At 31.3% G+C, this 20,376-nt stretch overlaps 2 protein-coding genes across 2 annotated transcripts; one reads left to right on the top strand and one right to left on the bottom strand.

Annotated features, from left to right (window-relative positions):
- Positions 1-1,769: 1,769 nt before the first annotated feature.
- On the top strand, positions 1,770-10,743 carry LOC143059625 (uncharacterized). Its single transcript, XM_076233140.1, has 7 exons — positions 1,770-1,878; positions 3,399-3,488; positions 4,249-4,520; positions 6,085-6,247; positions 7,936-8,085; positions 9,159-9,287; positions 10,102-10,743. Exons 2-7 carry the CDS (start codon positions 3,416-3,418, stop codon positions 10,215-10,217), a joined length of 903 nt encoding a protein of 300 aa, XP_076089255.1. The 5' UTR covers positions 1,770-1,878; positions 3,399-3,415; the 3' UTR covers positions 10,218-10,743.
- A 1,560-nt stretch (positions 10,744-12,303) lies between these two features.
- Positions 12,304-20,122, bottom strand: LOC143058095 (uncharacterized). The gene is made up of 7 exons (XM_076231558.1): positions 20,107-20,122; positions 19,423-19,611; positions 17,976-18,141; positions 16,258-16,455; positions 14,298-14,439; positions 13,577-13,666; positions 12,304-12,808 (listed from the first exon to the last, which is right to left on the bottom strand). The coding sequence occupies exons 1-7, from the start codon at positions 20,120-20,122 to the stop codon at positions 12,752-12,754; spliced, it is 858 nt and encodes a 285-aa protein (XP_076087673.1). The 3' UTR covers positions 12,304-12,751.
- Between the last annotated feature and the right edge of the window lie 254 nt (positions 20,123-20,376).

Raw genomic sequence — 20,376 nt, 5'->3', positions numbered from 1 at the left:
CGTGTAAATACGCTTGATTTTGACCAAGCGATGATTATGGGTGTCTTGAAGAGAAGTAACGGGTTTAATTTTCATTTCTCTTTTTTGTTATGAGTATAGCAAGATTAAGTATCTATAAAAGAAGTAATGTCATTTTGTTGAATCCTTAAGCTAAACTCAATTTAGTACACTATTTTAAAATATTATAAGAACAATACATCTCTCACTATTTTAATATTTTATATCAGAGAAAAGAACATTTCGTAATAGAACAAATATTTTATATTGGACAATCCCGTTATCAAAGTAACAGATAACCATGCAGAAATATTATATTAATTATAAACATACTAGTATCTGAACTTACATTGAATTTCTATTTGTTTGTAACTGACTGTTTGTGATACATGGTACTGTCTGGTGCATGTTTCATTGTACATATTTGAATAAAATGTTATCAAGAGAAAAATTCGTGGCTTGATATGCTTAAGGTCTTGAGTTCGAATCCCAGCATATGTACACTAGATATTTACTACGTGAATTTTGGTAGATAGTCTTTTCCGTATAATTAATTATAAGTTTAATAGCGGATTTTACCTCCCCCCGCCCCAATGTTACAGAACAAAGGAAAGCATGCATAACAAAGAAACCCAAACTGGGATGATCTGGTAGTGGTAATCCGGCTCAGATCACCCCTGTTATAACAAATGAGCTGAGATGTAAGACTAAAGATCGATCGTTCTCGTTTACATTAGACTAATTTCTTTTTAACAACTGTAAACATGGTCATAGTGTTCATTTCTTGATGACATTAACAAAAATCAACTGATGTTGACGAATCATGACATATTTTTTCCAATTATAACGGTTATGATTGAATAATTGACACCTCTTGCGGAGCTGTATTTAAATTTGTCCGAGATTCCACAACAAGCTGCCAAGAAGCCATCGTTTACCGATATTTCGTTGAAAGCCCGTTGTTAATTACAGAAAAAACATCAGTAGTTAGTCTTTGTTTTGTACTGACGGTGGATAATTACACTTTGAAACGACCAAAGATCTAAATGCATCCTGTAAGCGTATTTGTAATACTAATCGTAACAGTTTCCGCAAATGTCTAATGATCGTAGCGATAAACGTATGCAATAATTTCTGAATAAACACTATTTATTATCTGACAGATTATTATATATATAGACCCTTCTACAACGAAATTTGTTTTATATGCACACGTATAAAAATTGCGGTTTTTATCCAACGCAATCATAGGTTTGAACGTAGTTTTCAATTTAGACTCATATATATATATATATATATATATATGATAGTAATCATTGTAAGATTTTTATTTAGCAAAACTTGTAGTTGGGGCAATTTTACAATACAAATAACATGACAGAAGTAGATATTCTTGTAAAATCACGAGTCAAGAGAAATTTGATATGACATAATTGAAATAAGACAACGTATAACATATTTTAAAGCAAAATTTGATTACAGACATGAAAAGAAATAAATTAAATGTTACACAATATGCCTTTCTTTAAGGATGGTATAACAGTAAACAAATGAAAATGGACATGAAATAAGTTATATTTAAATATTGCACACATGATTCTCTTGTTTATCGTATTCTTTAGATATTTTCTTGTCCTCAGAAATATAGACGAATCATTGTAATCAAATTGAATATGGTTCCTTTTAGTGACTGTTACCTTTTATGATATTTATTTTTAACGACCAATAAACAACTATACGGGTACTATCAAATAGCAGTAGCTGATTCGTTATTTGGTATTTACGTTTCGAAGTATTGATTGTTACAGGTTTACATTGTACGCATTACTATTCTAAAGGTACATACAGAAGTGAAGCATTAGATTTTAAATACAGTAAAAGGTAAGGGAGCTTCAGTAATTTGTTATTTGTGTTTTCTTGTCATAATTAATAATTTTCCTCAGAGTTGTTAACCCTCATTAGGTTATAGAATTGCTACACAAAAAATACTATACAAAATGTGATCTGAGATATTTTTATTTGAAATTTTCATATTGTTTTACCTCAAAAAAACTTTCCAAATATGAAACTAATTATGAATGTATAAGTGATCAGTCCTCCCCCTTCCACCACCCACATGATATGATTGTCGATTTGTCCGTTTCTGACGATACACGTGCCTTCCGTATTATAATCCTGGTAACTAAAATAAGGTTATTTACTTGATGTCCGTTGTATTTATGATGTCTGCATATTACATGTTGTAATGAACTATTATATTATTTACATGGTGTATATGTTTTATTTTCTGTGTTGAAGGTGCACGAGTGGGAGGTTAGCCTATAAAAAAACAGGTTCCGTCCATATATTTTTCTTAAGAGGTCCATATAAAACACCATAGCTGCCTTATATGTATTTATTTCTAAACATGCACTTTCTTCTTCTACAAAATACATGTAATACAAAACACAATGTACGGTCAAAATTGAGATCTTTACGTGAATGGGGAGGGTTTATGATCATTTAAAACAATATATCTATATATAGAAAAAAGTAGAAAGCAAAAGTATATGCATATATAGAAAAGTTATAAAGAAAAAGTAGGTGCATATATAGAAAAAGTATGTGCATATAAGGAAAAATATAAAGAAAAAGTATGTGCATATTTAGAAAAAGTTTGAAGAAAAAATATGTGCATATTTAGAAAAAGTTTGAAGAAAAAGTATGTGCATATATAGAAAAAGTATAAGGAAAGAGTAGAAAAAAAGTGTGCATATATAGACAATTATATTTCGCAGATGCCGTTGTATATGTTTGCTTCTATACTGTTACCAGATGATTCATGTACGTAAACTAAGGTTGTGGTTTGTTTGATTTCAGTTCTCTGATGATAAAAATTCAATTACCTCGTACATTTTATTGCACCCCTTTGTATACCGATGTTGATGCCACGATACAAGGCAATCGTGCCCAAAGCTCATATATATACATGTATAGAACATATTATTCTGGAGATTATTGAAAATGAAAAACAAAATCATGCATAAGCGCAATAAATCAAAACAGATTTAACTCTCGTATCTCCAGTGATGCGATAACTTTTCTTTACAACTAAAAGTTAAAATCAAAATTGATAAACAAAAACAAACGTTGTATTCATGGCCTTAAAGATTTAAAATTTAAATGCTTCTAGCGAAAAAAGGTCGTATTACACGGTCACTCAGAACAGTCATTTATCAACCTAATATAATATATTTAAATATAAAACTAAAATGAATAGTAAATGTTAAAGGCAGTGCATAAACACGGAACTTAAACGTTTACATGATTTCACATGCCAAGTAGGAGGGGTTGTGAAGTACAAGTTTGTTTTTCTGTTATTTTATTGTTAATTATTTGTGTGCGGTATCATCTACTTATAGATAAGGCGGTATTGAAAATGTCAGCTGCTACATTGGCCATTATGCTTATGGTATCAGTCCATATTTGCCATGGAAAGATTTCAGTGACATGTATGTATATATGTATTCTACTTGCTGGTTATTTGTAAGGATATTTTATTCAGCGTATTATAATTTAAGTATACGTAATTGCACGCCTCTAGCGGAAATCGGAAGACAAAACGTGCGTCGTTAGTTACGAAAAATATCTCCCTTACTCTACGAAATGGAAATGGGCACATGAAAGAGAAATCTGGGGGGGGGGGGGGAATCATTTTATTAACATTCTCTCATGAACCCAAACAAGTATTCCTGTGCTATCTCAAAATTTCAAAGAAATTATCAGACGCCAATCAGAAATTTAATATCACAAATCTGTGGTGTGTTATAGTCTGCAACTGTTTTTGTCACGTCTAGCCTCATGCAGAAGCGGCCGCCGGGGTACATAATATAGTTTGTATTTATTTCAACAGAAATTAAGAATTAACAAATAAACAAATGACAATTCTGCTTCAGGTCGTATCATACTCGTTGAAATCAAACCAATATGGACGAAATCTTGATTTACTAAACAAAAACCCTCTAAAGATCTTAAGAGGAGAAAATTACACCGATATCAAGAAAAGAAAAACGAAAAAAAAATCTACATGACGTTAAAACGTTACTTTGGAAATTTTTTATTTTGGTGAAATGATGTTGTTTCAAAACTTATACTTACCTGTCGTAGCTGTGGTGAATATACCGATTTTTCAAAGATTATTTCTTATGCTATAAACCTATGAGAACACAATAAATGTATAGTCATAAAATAAACCTTTTTATATGTTATCAGATGCTTTTCCAACTGATTCTTGTGTCTCTGATCCGTATCTTGTTGACGAAGACACCATGGTTATCATGAAGTTTGAAGGCGATATAGGCAGCCAAGAATGTAGACAAATGTCGTTCACAACTCCAAAATCTGCCTTTTATTCATATACAATGTGTATGAAAGAACTTTACTACAGTAGTCCAAAATGTCAGAGTAAAGTTTACTTTCGTTGGTATTGGTCTTACTACGACTACGACTACATCGACAGTTATGATTATTATAATAGCAAAGAGGTAATATACCATGTATATATATTGTATATTATACAGATACGGGAAATGAATAAGAAAACAAAAACCAGAACAATTTAAGAAACAACATAGCTATAAAAAAAACAATGTTTTTTTTTAAAAGAAGTCTTACTTTTATTATCAAATTAACATATTTTAATGAAAACCCAAATGTGCACTTGTTTTGTAAAGCAGTTGACATACATCTTTTTGTTTGTGTCTTTGAGACGGAAAAAATGATATGTTCGTTTATTGACATAATGGAAGTGTTTACATACATGTATAAAGTGCCAATATATGTCATAAAAGAGGCAAAAGAAACGAAAAGGAAAATCAAACGCATAAATCGAAAATAAACTGACAACATCATGGCTTAAAAAAAAGAAAAACTCAAATAGTGGAACAGCAACCTACATAGAGGCATAATATTTATCACTATCAAAACAGACAACTGGGTCAACAAAGAAAAATAAATGGCATATAGAAAAAGCACATATGCAAAATTGATGGGCAACAATACTAAAAAGACTATAGCACAATACTAGTAACAAAAGGCGATATTTAATTTATTTAATCTAAATACCTCCTCTTATCGTCTTTAATAAATCCAAAGTATGTCCCTTAATATGAGAAGGGCTTCACTTTAAAAAAGAGTCTGTATAAGTACCACCACTTCAAAATAAGATATAGAGATGATACATTTTGAATCTTTGAAACAGTGCATTAGAACAGCATACATGTCATTTTCATGTATACTAACATTCGTGCTCTATGTCTTAAAATCACCAGATATCCCATTTTGCCAAATCATTTCCGTGATATTTAGTTTTATCTACAAAAAAGTCCCTAAGTATACCAACTACTGTAAAATCTAAGTGATTCTAGTTTTTAAGATGTTATTGGTCTTTAATTTAATAATTTATTTTTTTCTTAAATCCTTTCAAATCCTTTATAAAAATTTAATTTTTTAATCCTTCTGTATCGGCAAATGATAATTAGAAATTTCAAATCTATCTTTTGAATCTTTCACCCCTCTTTTCAAATATCAATTCAAAGACTCATATCCATCGCCAGCCAACTATCAATGCCTCCTGCTGATGGACTTTGTTTATCTTTTTTTTTTCTCATGTTGTTTTCAATGTTAGCTCGATTTTATGTTTAACAGTTTAACGGTACCTTTAATTTTACTGAACTAGTACACGTTTTGAAATAGGGGCGAATTGAAGCCAAATTTTTGGTGCGAGATCTTCCCGCTATGTTAATTTTGTTTCTAGATACATGCAATATGTATTTATTACACTAAAAAAAATCAACTTTGAAGACCAAAAGTACGCTTCTGTTAACACGTCTGAACATGCTAATTGTTCTTGATAAATACACAAAAAAACGTAGGAAATAACAATTACACTTTCATAACAACCTACAAAAAAATAATGTAAGTATGACATAAACTGAAAATGTGATTTGTGACCCTATTATAATAGAAATTGAGCCATTTGTTAACTTCTGCAATTAGGCGTTTGTACTCAATGATTACACTGTCTTTTACATTTCTTTTCCTTTTAAGATATCAGGAGTTGGCTGCTCATATGAAACAATCCGAATGTTCTCACGGTGTTTATATGATGGTAGTCATGTTTCATTTGAGCTGAGAAAATCAGAGAAAGTGGTTCCAGACAATGTAAATGACACTTTCAAGTTTCAAATTGAAACAAAATGGGATTTCAATTGTAAGTGATAAAATTAACGATATCAATTTTCTTGCACCAGATGCGCATTTCGACAATACATGTCTCTCCAGTGATGCTCGTGGCCAAAATATTTGAAATCCAAAGCTTATATAAAAGATGAAGAGCTATAATCCAAAAGGTCCAAAAAGTATAGCCAAATCCGTGAAAGGAATCAGAGCTTTGCATGAGGGAGATACATTCCTTAATTTATAATAATTTCTATCATTTTGTAACAGCAAATTTTAATAACACAAAAAAAAAAAATCCGTATTTTCATGCCAGTACCGAAGTACTGGCTACTGGGCTGGTGATACCCTCGGGGACTAATAGTCCACCAGCAGAGGCATCGACCCAGTGATAGTAATAAAAGTGATTGTTTTGCTGGAAATCTGGTTATCTAACTAATATTTAGACTAAACATCGCTGATACAGTAAACCATACACATACATGACATCAATATACATTTCACAATCGCAGGAGTGATTTATTTTTTAAATGTCTGTTCACACTATAACTGTAGAATAGTTATCAAAGGTACCAGGATTATAATTTATTACGCCAGACGGGCGTTTCGTCTACATAAGATTCATCAGTGACGTTCATATCAAAATAATTGTAAAGCCAAACAAGTACAAAGTTGAAGAACATTGAGTATTCAAAATTTCAAAAAGTTGTTTTAAATACGGCTACGGTAATCTATGCCCTTATAAGAAAATCCTTAGTTGTATCGAAATATTCAAAGTTTTGTAAGCAGGAAATTTATAGAAATGACCAGATTATTCATATCCATGTCGACACCAAAGTGTTGACTACTGGGCTGGTGATATCCTCGGGAACGAAACGTCCACTAGCAGTGGCATCAAACATCAACCCACTGGTGTGAATAGTTATCAAAGGTACCAGGGTTTTAATTGTGTACACCAGACGCGCGTTTTGTCTACATAAGTCTCATCAGTGACGCTGATATCAAAATATTTATAAAGACAATCCTTAGGTGTTTCGAAAAAATCAAAGTTTTGTACACAGGAAATTTATAAAAAAATGACCACATTATTGATATTCATGTCAACACCGAAGTGTTGTCTACTTGGGCTGGTAATACCCTCGGGTACTACTACTACTACTTCTACTACTACTACTACTACTACTACTACTACTACTACTACTACTACTACTAAAACTACTACTACTGCTACTATTACGACTACTGTTACAACTACTTCTATTTTTAAAATTCAGATACAATTAGGTACACACATATTTATACAATGAAATTATTGCAATTAAACTGGACAATGCGAAATATTTAAATCTTTCGGTATGTTTTGCCTTTAAGGCAACACACCACAACATAGAAATTGAAAATATGAAGAAAATTAAGATATAACACTTGACACTTTAAATATCAGAATACCATAGACAAGTTTAGCACACTTTAGGTATTTAAAATGTGTCAACTGCACAATACATTCACTACAAATTATAAACAAAACATTCCCTTTAATTTGCCTTCTTATAACTTCATTAAATTTAATAATTTCGTTTATCAGCTCATCTTGCAAGCAAGTTTCCCTGTCATATTTTATTGCATTCGCACAAGTACAAGTGCTGATGGTTTTGAGTTACTTTACTGTTATTGATTGTTCAGAGGAATTATATATATCATTTTCACCTACTTATATTTTAGATGAAATGATTGGAGGAATATCCGGTGGCATTGTTGGGATGTGTATATTCACTGGAGTAGGAATCTATGTGTGTATTAATTGTCGCCGCAGGAAACGAGTAACAGGAACATACTGCTGCACATGTCCCACATATGTACTCAGTTGCTCGAGTAAGTTTTGTGATATCATTTGGATTCTGACAATGCAAGTGAACGATAACAAACATTATCCAATCAATCAATGCAAGAGTTCTACTAACAATTAAACTAATTTCCGTTTTCGTGTATTTCTTTCATTTTATGTGTATATATATATATATATATATTGCTAGGACCAGCACAGTAAAACGAATTGTCAGAATTCATTAACATGACACTAGGTTTACAGACACATATAATAATGTATTGCTTTACTCAAAGAGTTTTTCTGATCCAATCTCATATCATCTCCCTAATGTTACAATCAATGTGATGTTGAAAATCTAACTAGAAGACAGGAGACCAGATGACTAGATTTATATAATGATAGGTCACTTAACAAGCCAAAACAAAGGCAAACACCTTAATGACCTTTACAAAATATATTTATGCATCCAAAAAAAGAAGGCATATATCAATACAGAAATTGCACTGTTAATAATGTTAGACTTACATTATCAAATTCTCCTGTTTGAATTAAAATAAGAGTATAACTATCAGTTGACGTGCAATAACGTGGTCCCCTTGAAAAATGCATCATTATGTGGTATCTACAGCAAAGACTGAAAACATCTGAATCTAAATTGAATCATTGCGCTCAGAGTATAACTTACACTTTTACATTCAAACGAAGCTTTTTTTTTCGAAAATGTGCAATGTTTGAATCCCAAACATATTTGTGGCAAACGATTTTATATAGTGTTAATCATTGAAAAGCGTAGTATGTTTTGCTGTATATGTCAGAAATTACCTAAACTCAATTGTATCGTAATAAAGACAATGTTTGACACCATTTTTGTACATCGTTAACATTGAAAAGCGTAGTATGTGTTTCTGCATATGTCAGAAATAACCTAAACCCAATTGTATCGTATTAGTGACAATGCTTAACAGCAATGTATGCTTGAATTTATGTTTATTGTAAGCATTAGCTACACAGATCTTAATTATCGTCAAAAATATACAACTGTTCCTTGCAAGTTGATTAGGAACTTTCCGTAAATTTCAGTACTGTTGTGATTTGATATTTTTTATCATATTTTCAGAGTCCATGAAAGAGGGAATAGCACAAGGTTTCTCAGCAGAATTAGCTGGAGCTGGTATATTGTTGTGTTCCTGTGTAATTTGTAGACGACAAAATTGTACACAACAGGAACAAGATCAGTGCGAAAAAGGTACACAGGCCTTGAATGGTGTAATATTCCGTTAAGATATATGAGTAAAAGTGTTAACGGGAAATTTACACCAACAAAGTACAATTCGAATTATACAAAGCGAATAGAGAATAACATGAATAATGATATGTCGGGGATACGTAATTTTGACTCTGGTATCAAACACAATTCTTTCAAACTTCAGTTTGCAGAAAGATATAAGTACAAACTTACAAGAATGTTAGATATGTTGTACATGTATGTACAAGGACTTAGATTTTGAAATGATTTGGCATCGAACATCTATGAAAAGCAAATAATGGCAGTAATACGCATAAGGTCTTTAGAATTGTTATAATAAGTTATAAGAAATGTATTTTCATGAAAATATGTTTGTGTTCATCATTTCCATAAACTTATAAACTGTTATATCACCGAACAGAGACTTACAAAATGTATCTAGTCGATTCATGATTCTCAAAATATTCCAAACAAATACCATAGGAAGCTATAATTGTCAAAAATTGACTTTTGTTGTGTATACATATTGTTCAGATACAGCAATAGTAATTTAAATAATACATAGAATAAGAACACAATCGAATGCAGATTACACAATACATGACAATACATTGTTATAATGTAAACGATACGTTTTTTTTCTGCAATATTGTGCGTACAACTGCAATGTGGTAAAGGTAATTTTCGAAGTCCTTCTCATCCCTTAAAAAGGGACTTAGTCAACAACGAAAATTTTTATATATATTTATGTATCGGCCATAGCGATACTTTTCTGTGTTGTTTTGCAAAATTGTCTTCTTGTTTATCTTAATAGTTACTATGGAAACTGATTGCACCTCAACTGATTCAGAGAACAAAGGGGAAGCCGTCACGGGGGAAACCGTTACGGGCTTTAAAGATCAAGACACAGCGCCATTGTGTGATAGTTAAAACGGCAGATATTTGAGGATATATAGAAGAAAAAAAAACATGCTTAGATAAGAAATCAATAATTATAGCTCTGTATTTTGTATATTTTTTAAAACAGTACATTGCACCCTTATAAATGCTTATTAACATCTCAGAAATTTAAAATTTAAATTGATTTAAGATGACTGCTGTGGTAAAGTGTTTTTATTGTTGATAAGACTGTGTTTGAATAATCATACGTATACTTTGCATTTTTTAAAGAAAAACAGTACATGTACTATTAACCAAGGACTAACTTTATTTTGAATATACAATTCAAACGACATGCCGTCTCGTTTTGCCTTATTTACCTTCGAGTAGCAGAATGGGGTTCTGCTTAATTGTTACAAATGTATTACATGATAGTCAATGAATTCGAAATTGTTCAATGGGATAAATAATACTTGATACCGGTTAAAAGTTTTACTTTAGCAACGACTATGTAGATGCAACGCGCTTTGCGTACACAATGTAAGTTCTAGTAAATAAAGATGAGTTTATTGGATAGTCTTTTTATCATGTTCTGTTAGCAGCATCCTATGCTCTTGATAGGATAACACAACACTCGGATATTGTTTGAATTAGGAAACCAATATCTTATATGCAAGAGTAACGAAATGCTTCTTCGTTATACATAGAAATGTTAAGGGGTTAACAATTTTGAAACTCAATTCATCCTATCTGTCGTAATTGTTTGTTCTTCACTGACCCCCGTTGTTGTCCATTTCGAGATGAAAGTTAGGATATGAGGGAACATTATTTAAATCTGTAATATCATTTATATCAAATTAGAATTAATAAAAGCGTTAAACATATTCTCCGAACATTGATTTATTCAATAATAGAACATCATACATAAAGTGGAATGTGAAGTCAAATATATGTTAATTTATTTTTAATCTTTTTTAATAAAAAAAAAATCGGCAAGAAGACGAGCAAAGCTGGATACCATTATGATTGCCAATTGTTTTGTTTTTTTTTTATTTAAAAAAAAAGCCGTCACTTAAACGTTACAAATTATGATGGCATTAAATATAATCATGTATTTGAATGGTGTCAGTAAAGTCATGTTTTGGTTTATAAATATATTTTTTCATCTGCATTGTTTTCATAAAAACCATAATTATAATTTACGAGAATTAACATGATTAACTTGTATAAACTATTGTCAAATTGATGTCTACTGCAAAAGATTAAGTTTGAATTCTACACCTTTGATTGCCTTTCAATTTTCACGATGACAATGTAGTACCTGTATATTTGCTAAAAAAGTGAAAATATTATTGTTTTTTTTTTAAATACTCTTCATGCCGATCTTAAAGGACGTGTAAGTCCGAACAAAGAACCGCTGTATAAGGTATAGTCATCCGTAATACAATTTTGAATATAAAAACGAACGTTGTTGCATGACTAGATCAAAATATGATAAATTGACGTCACTGATGCAATTATTATAGATAATATTACAGCAAAAGTCCAATGTTTTTAAAGATCTCCATTGATCACAGTTGGATAGTTTCTGTTACAACTATATATAAATCGGAGTTCATTGATTAACAGATAAATTGCAATACGTTATGTTGACCATTTGCTCATTGTTGTATATTCAAGAGTGTAATACAAACATGATGTAAATGTAAAATATGTTTATAGCTGACTATGCGATATGGGCTTTGCTTATTGTTAATGACTGCACGGCGATCTATACTTGTTCATTTCTGTGTCATTTGGTATCTTGTGGAAAGTTGTCTCATTGGCAGTCATACAGCATCTTTTGTTTTATGATTATCAATAACAGCTGCATTGTCTTTCCTGTTATGCCTATACTGATATATTGGTAGATTTACAATGTTACTGTACATGTACATATGATAAACATATGATAACGAAGTACACTTTCAATATTACATCGAGATATATAGTGTGAAAGGAGAGAAAGCTGGAAATCGGGATGTTAGAGTATTATGAACAAATCATGTACTTTAATACACAATATATCAACTATTCATGGCTTAGTAAGGCTTGTATGAATGCAATATATGATATACACGAATCTAATAAGATCAAGAAGAAAGAACATTGTTTTATATATAATTTCCTGTTCTTTTGTTTATTCAAAAGAACACAAACGAATCATGGGCATTTAAGAGTTTAACCTCATTTATTTTTTTTATTTTCTGTTGTCTTATGTTATTCAGGGTGGATATAAACTGCATACCTATAACAAATCCTGTATAAGTGAGAACAAACCAACTTGAGATATCATGACAAAAATGTACTTGTTTTTAATATGGTTGAGTCAATGAAATATCAATAGCAACAGACAGCTGCGTAATGCACACAATGTAATGTTCTGTTTATCATTAGTCCGATGTATGCAAACATAATCTGTATGTATAACGCGTAAATAATTATCTAGGTGATGAATTGATGAATTATGAGAAATGTTAAAACATATGTCCTTTGATGTTGAGACGCATTTTTTCTCGCGAATTCGTTACGTCCACAATAACAAATCAGCAATCATACATTGATGCTCTGTATAGAATGATCTTTGGTCTTTTAATTGTAAACTGAAAAGAGAGAAACAAAGGAAAACTGTACAACATGTGTAAAAGTGATACCTTATCAACCTCTAATTTTGTGGTGAGGAAAAGTTGTTTCTATGGGAGTTTTTTTTTCGGAAACCGTAACATGTTTCTTTCTTTGTTAAAATACTTTAAAGCCATAATACTTATAGAAGTTGGCTAAGTATCATTGTCTTACAGATTTCCATGATGCACATTCAAACAATACAGTAGAGGACGTTGTAGATTATTATAGGATCAACATATAACGTATATTTTTAAAAGAAATATAATTATAGTGCTTTCAGTGGATATACACATGCTTCATGTAATTGGAGGAGGTTTGTTAAAAAACTGTGTCCAGGTACACCAAAATAAGGTCGAATTTACAATTCTTATGCAAGCTGACAAAACTTTCTGACCATTAGGATTAAAAAGGGGACGGTTCACAAATATTATTCGTATTAGATGGGTCATTGTTAATGAAAATATTATGGAAATTGCGATACATGGCAAGTTTGACGCCAATTAAAAAATTGCCTACGCGTCAAAGAACAAAACAGTATGTGTATCGTATATACATGTGGCCATTTTTCCCACAAAAACGTATTATAAATTGCAATAATGGCAGTTTACTCCTTTTTAAAAAAGGAAACTACTAGCAGGTAACATTTTATGGACTACAAATGATGCACACATCTTTTTCACAAATATCTTTTTTGTAATGCTTTTCATTATATATAACATGTATAAAGGGTTTCTTTATACGTTTACCTCCTTTCCACTGATAATGTCGTTACTTTTATACCATGGGGAAAACCTGTTATCGCACTCTGTTGTCGTCCATGGTTTATAGGTATGCATCTGCAGAAGAAGTAGAAAATGCCATCTATTGTAAAACACATTATAAGTAACATCTTTGTTTATATAAAAGTATGACGTATATAAGTGTAATGGTGATCTAGTGGATGATATTTTAGCCGAATCATCAAAAGGTCAAAATTGCCAAGTACCAGACTACAATAGTTATCAAAGGTACAAGGATTATAATTTAATACGCCAGACGCGCTTTTCGTCTACATAAGACTCAGTAGTGACGCTCAGGTCAAAACAGATAAATAAAGTACAAACGAGATGTCGATCAGTTAAATGTCCCTATAGCTTACTTCAAAATCGTTGTTACCAAATGAGAATACAATCATGTTAAATCAACAACAAAAAATATCCAAATATGTCGTTATTTGTATAATTGGATAAAAAAAAACGGTGCTAGATGCGTGCAAAATCAATGTTTATACTGCTGACCTTTCTCGTCTCAAAGTGTGACGGGATAGTTTGTTTATATTATTTTATTGTAATAATGTATGGAGGAGGACAAGCACACTTCAAATAATTTACAAACATTATTGATAAAACACGGAAAAAAACAGACTAAGAGTAAGGTCGCATCAAACAGCTGATGCTATTATATCATCCTAAAAAATAATAAACATACTGTGCTACTGAGATCTACGGGTTTTTGTTCTGTAAAATCATCATCGTATATTTTATAATCAGAAGAATATAAATCAGCTGATGCATGCATGCTTCTGTGAACACTACTTGGACGGTACTGACTGATATTATCCTCATCATCACTATTGAAATAGATAAACAGGACAATAAAATTGAAGATACATAGTTGAGTAAATGACATGTGCAAGGAAACAATCACATAATTTTGCTGTAGATTGTTTAGCTCAAATAGTCCGACGGGCCAAGTGAGCTTTTCTCATCACTTGGCGTCCGTCGTCTGTCGTCGTCCGTCGTCTGTCGTCTGTCGTCTGTCGTCCGTCGTCGTTAACGTTTACAAAAATCTTCTTCTCTGAAACTCCTGGGCCAAATTAACACAAACTTGGCCACAATCATAATTAGGGTATCTAGTTTAGAAAGTGTGTCCGGTGACCCGGTCAACCAATCAAGATTGCCGCCATGGCTAAAAATAGAATAAAGGGATAAAATGCAGTTTTTGGCTTATAAATCAAAAACCAAATCATTTAGAGCAAATCTGACATTGTGTAAATTTGTTTATCAGTTCAAGATCTATCTGCTCTGAAATCTACAGATGAATCGGACAACCTGTTGTTGGGTTGCTGCCCCTGAATTGGGAATTTTAAGGAAATTTTACTGTGTTTGGTTATCATCTTGAATATTTCTATAGATAGAGATAAACTGTAAACAGCAAGAATGTTTAGCAAAGTAAGATTTACAAATAAGTCAACAGGACAAAAATGGTCAGTTGAACCCTTTAATGGTTATTGCCTTTTATAGTAAATTTTTAACCGTTTTTCGTATATCTTAGTTATCTTTTACAAAAATCATCTCCTCTGAAACTACTGGGCCAAATTAAACCAAACTTGGCCACAATCATCATTGGGGTATATAGTTTAACAAATGTGTCCAGTGACCAGGCAAATCAACCAAGATGGCTGCCATAGCTAAACATAGAACACAGGGGGAAAATGCAGTTTTTGGCTTATAACTCAAAAACCAAAGCATGTAGAGGAAATCTGACAGGTTGAAATTGTTAATCAGGTCAAGACCGATCTGCTTTAAAAAAAATTAGAGATGAATTGGACAATTGGTTGTTGGGTTGCTGCCCCTGAATTGGTAATTTTAAGGAAATTTTGCCGTTTTTTGTTATTATCTTAAATATTATTAACAGCAAAATTTACAGCAAAGTAAGATCTGAAAATAAGTCACCATGACCAAAATTGTCAATTGCCCCCCTAAGGAATTATTACCCTTTATAGTCAATATTTTAACAATTTTCATAAAATTTGATAATTTTTACTTACACTTTCCACTGAAACTACTGGGCCAATCATTATAGATAGAGGTTATGGTAACAGCAAGAATGTTCAGTAAAGTAAGATCTACAAACACATCACCATCACCAAAATACAATTTTGTCATGAATTTATCTCTGTGTCCTTTGTTGAATATGCACATAGACCAAGGTGAGCGACAAAGGCTCTTACGAGCCTCTAGTTTTAGGAAACCTTCAATTCTTTGCAATATATTTGTATTTTCAACATTTCTATTTGATTTAACAAACCGAAATATAGTAACTTTATGTTTGTTTTTATGATGATCCATGTATCCGTTTTTTTCTGTATCCCCTGGTTTCTCATTTTGGAATTGTTGGTAAGAAATTTATAAAATTAACATATACTTTTGTTTTCTAGTGATAATATAAAGTTTTTTTTATAAGACATTAGACAAGTATTCATTTCTTTTTTTTTTATTTCTAACATCTAGCAGTCTAGGGTAGAATAATATATGCTGACAAATAATAAAATATAAATATAAAAAACTCATGTGTGTATAGATCTGCTATGCACTAAACACCGAACAAAGATACAAAATATATACATCAATACGTAAAACTTTAGACATAACAGGAGTTCACTTACGCTGGTTCCAATGTTTTTGTACGCTTCACCTTCCTTCTCTTTATATGATACAGTAAGCAAGTGGTTATTATGACTGCACTTAGTATGCTTCCAATCGAAGTAGCAATCGCAATAATATACTTAGACTCCAATGCTAGTTTTTCTATCTTTATATCACAGTACTGTCCAGTAAATACAAAATCTGCATCCTCTCGGCAACTACAAAAAGGGATCAGCGGTTTGTTATAACTTTTTTGTAACATTAATTTACGTAATTATATTATTAGAAACATACACGAAAAAGTTTATCATTGTGCAAAATATTACTTGACATCTGCAAAATAATGCCCAAATACCAATGATTTCTGTATACATTCATGTGTTGTTAAACATTTAAAATTTGAAAACTATTAAATAATTCTTATATGATTTGCGTATCTATAAAAACTTGAACAGGATTGGTCAATTACATATTTTTACCTTTGGTTTACACTTCAATAAACCATGTTTCCAAAACTATTTTCATAAACTTCACTGTGATATATTAATGCCAAATACACATACATGCAGGAATCCTGGAATTTTCAGCAAATTGAGATTGAAAACCAAAAAACAAAAAAGTTTACTTGTTTCTATTTAATGCATATTCAACATAAAAGAAAAAATGCCTTAAAACTTTAAAAATGTACATAAAATTTGAATTCATATAAAATTCCGGGAAATTTCACGAATGATTTGGCGAATTCACGTCATGGCAAAATACGACGTCATACGAAGGAAAACTTTCAAACGAAAGATTGTTTCGTTACTCGTACGCTTCAAATTTGGAAAATAACTAATTAAAATGAAGTTTTTGAGGTAAGTGCTATATCATTTTAGATTCTTCTGCATTTATCGGACCTTTATGGTTTTTAGAAAGTAAAGATGGCGGCGTACTCCTTAGTTACAACATGTAAGTGTGCATTTGATGGTAAATATCGTAGCCATCAAACGAAAATTGTTTCTTAAACATCGGAAATGTTTGGCTGAAGAATTATAAGGATTAAACACATTTCTTCTAGAGGTTATTGATGTGTAAACCGAGGCTCTTACTCACAAACTAAACATAAAAGTCCTTCGTACTTTTATTCAGTTTGTGAGTAAATCGCCCCGGTTTGCACACATCAATAACTTCTATTAAAAATGTGTTTAATCCTATAATAAACAGAATCACTAACATGACTAATATTGATCTGTTCAGTGAATATCTTAGTTTTTTTCTCAAATAAATTGTGTATTGATTTGTTGATTATGTGTTTCGAACAAATAGTTTGTGAATGAGAGAATAATATCCGTCATATTTCAGATTTCACTAAAAATTCCTTCAAGCTGTATTCTTTTCATTTCTTATCTTTTTGGGGTAAAATGTATATTGATAATGATAGTATGTAATACCTTTAAACACACAAATACTCACGATAGAATACAAGAAACACCAACTTTGGTTTATCTCCCCTTAATCAATTACAGAAATACGAATATTGGTCAATTGTCGCTTGATTTAATATATCTTATATTATTTATCATGTATTCTTGTTTAATCAAATAACAAACTGGTTGCATTTGACTGTTTCCCTCCTCATTTCACACACTGCATGTTTAATTGCATATTTTATTTTTAATTATAATCCACAACTGATTCTTCCCATGATTTATAATTTAAGTTTTGTCAAATAGTTTGGTTTAAAATGAAAACTTACCGGCATTCAGGATTTCCATTAATGTTCAATACACACCGCCCATTGTTTTTACATTTAGTTCGAAAATCTTTACATTCTGATACACACTTAAAATTGGTGGAGTCAAATAAGAATCCTAGTGTACAAAGTCGTTGTGAAATGTTGCTTTCGTTCTTTTCTTTTATTTCTACAAAATATCAATCAATCAATGTTATCATTGCCAAGACGAAGCCTCACCTTTTTTGCAATATGACCAATAGATTAAAAGTAACAGCAAGGATAATTTTACTTGAAAAAAAAATGTTGTAACATGTACAATGTGTATGCATAAAATCGTGGTATATTGCTTAATTCCCAATTCAAAACTTTAAAAAAAAAAATTGAAAGAGTTGTTTCATAAAAAAAAATGTAGAAACAAGCATAATTTCTCTAGCGAAGGATTAAATCCTACTTAGCAAAAAATGGTTCAAAGGAAACAGTATCTGAAATTTACATTATCAAGATGCTTGATTTCGTTTTGACACTATAAGTGTTAGTTTTAGAACACATGATTTTCAACAAGCAACGGGAATGTCAAAGGAAACCACTTTTGTCCCTCATCTTACCAATGTGTTCTATTATGTTTGGCGACTTCATGCATGAATTTCGTAGGTAGAAAGAACATAACATGACAGTTTTCTTTACTTTACTTTCTGCTATATAGATGATGTTCTCTCAATTAAAAATACACATTGTGGTACAATGAATGATGAACGTTAAACATTAAATTATTGATACAACAAATAACGATGATTTGCCTCATACCGTTTTAAAATTGAAAAAATACGGGTCAGTTAAAAACAAAATCTACCAGATGATTTTAGTTTCACAATTGTAAATTATCATGTCTGTGTAGCAACATTGCAGTAGTTCTTGAATATACGGATAAACTATTTAACAGTTGATACGATGTTTTAGGTCATGTATTTATTACCATGATTACCTCAAATGAGAGTTGCTGCTCACTAGGATACTATCAAAACAAGGTGTTCCAAGTGGTAAAGTTGAATCATTCATTCTTTGATTTACATAGGCCCATTTAGATTGAATGTTACGGAATATCAATTTCACAGATGAAATCGGATATATTCCAAATCATCATTATTACCATTCAGCCCCCATTTCCATGAATATGATCTACCGAATTAGACTTACAACCGTGTTGGGACAAACACATGCAAAAGTACAGGTGTGGAACAAGATCTGCTAACTCTTTTCGGAGCAGCATATATTACATGATATACGATCACTTCAAGCTTTTATAAAATTCGTGGTGCTCAGTCTTTAGTTTTTTGTTTTTTGTTTTCGCACTATTGTTTGTTAATTTGTTTTAAATAAGTTTTAAATAAGTATTATGAATATGTTGATCATAAGGTGGAAAGTAGTATATAACAAAAACGGCTGAAATAACCCTCAATCAAACAGGTACCTTCATCTAGCAAACGCAATGTTGTGTTCTCTCTGGTAATTGTTAGATCATCAAATGTAGAATTTTCCAGAATGGCATGCGTAGCATCAGATATACTATTGAATACATCACTAATTAATCTAGTTTTGTTCAGAGCTTTAAAAATGGATATTCTGATGTTGTAGTCCACCTGTAAACTTTTCAATAAAACTAGTTACACACTATATGTTATGTGTTTTGGGAGATATAGTTTGTATCATTTTGTTTTATTGAAAACATACATACATGTCGTTGAAGATAGGTAATAGGGAAATAATTACACTAACAACCAAAAAACAAGGCTCCGTGTTGAAGGCCATACATTGACCTGTTATGGTTTACTTTTTTTAAAATTGTTATTTGGATGGAGAGTTGTCTCATTGGCACTCACACCACATCTTCCTATATCTATATAAAAATATTTAGTATAATATGCAATCAATATAGACATGGCATATCGAATATTCTATGAAATTATGACATATGAATGTTTGAAAATCAAAACTGTTATAACCACGAAGAAGACTTTTTATTTGTTTCTTGATGTATGCATATATCCACAACCATAATTAAAATAAAGACAAAATAAAACCAAAAACCGATGCTGATCTCGAATGCTATGTTCTGGTTTAGCTGATGCTACTCTTTATTATGGGTATGACATACCTCTTGTGTTTTGCATACTATGTATCTTCAGTAACCCATGAATCAGTTATAAATAAACATCACATGTTTTACTGAACTCAAATAAGTTAGAGAAAAATAGAATCTGCGTAAAAAGTCGCAAATGACCGTCAATGAGCTATTTGAATTTTATATAAAAAGAAAAATGGGTGTTAAGGCGACAAAAATTCAACCCTCTATTGAAGAAAAAAAGAGAAGGAGTCCGAACATCAGAAAAATATTCCTAATCGGAACCCTCATCAGGACATTCAA

This window comes from Mytilus galloprovincialis, chromosome 14 (genome assembly GCF_965363235.1).
Source record: "Mytilus galloprovincialis chromosome 14, xbMytGall1.hap1.1, whole genome shotgun sequence".
In the NCBI taxonomy this organism is placed as follows: domain Eukaryota; kingdom Metazoa; phylum Mollusca; class Bivalvia; order Mytilida; family Mytilidae; genus Mytilus; species Mytilus galloprovincialis.
The sequence above is the reverse complement of the archived record's forward strand: the minus strand, read 5'-3'. Positions and strand labels throughout refer to the sequence as shown.

Coding starts and splice junctions, on each gene's coding strand:
- LOC143058095 (XM_076231558.1), bottom strand. Junction 18,142..19,422: donor ATTGCGTTTGCTAGATGAAG/GTACCTGTTTGA, acceptor GATATTTTGTAG/AAATAAAAGAAAAGAACGAA. Junction 12,809..13,576: donor ACATTATCAGTGGAAAGGAG/GTAAACGTATAA, acceptor CTCTCTTTTCAG/TTTACAATTAAAAGACCAAA.
- LOC143059625 (XM_076233140.1), top strand. CDS start 3,416: ATGTCAGCTGCTACATTGGCCATTATGCTTATGGTATCAGTCCATATT. Junction 6,248..7,935: donor AACAAAATGGGATTTCAATT/GTAAGTGATAAA, acceptor CTTATATTTTAG/ATGAAATGATTGGAGGAATA. Junction 8,086..9,158: donor ATATGTACTCAGTTGCTCGA/GTAAGTTTTGTG, acceptor TCATATTTTCAG/AGTCCATGAAAGAGGGAATA.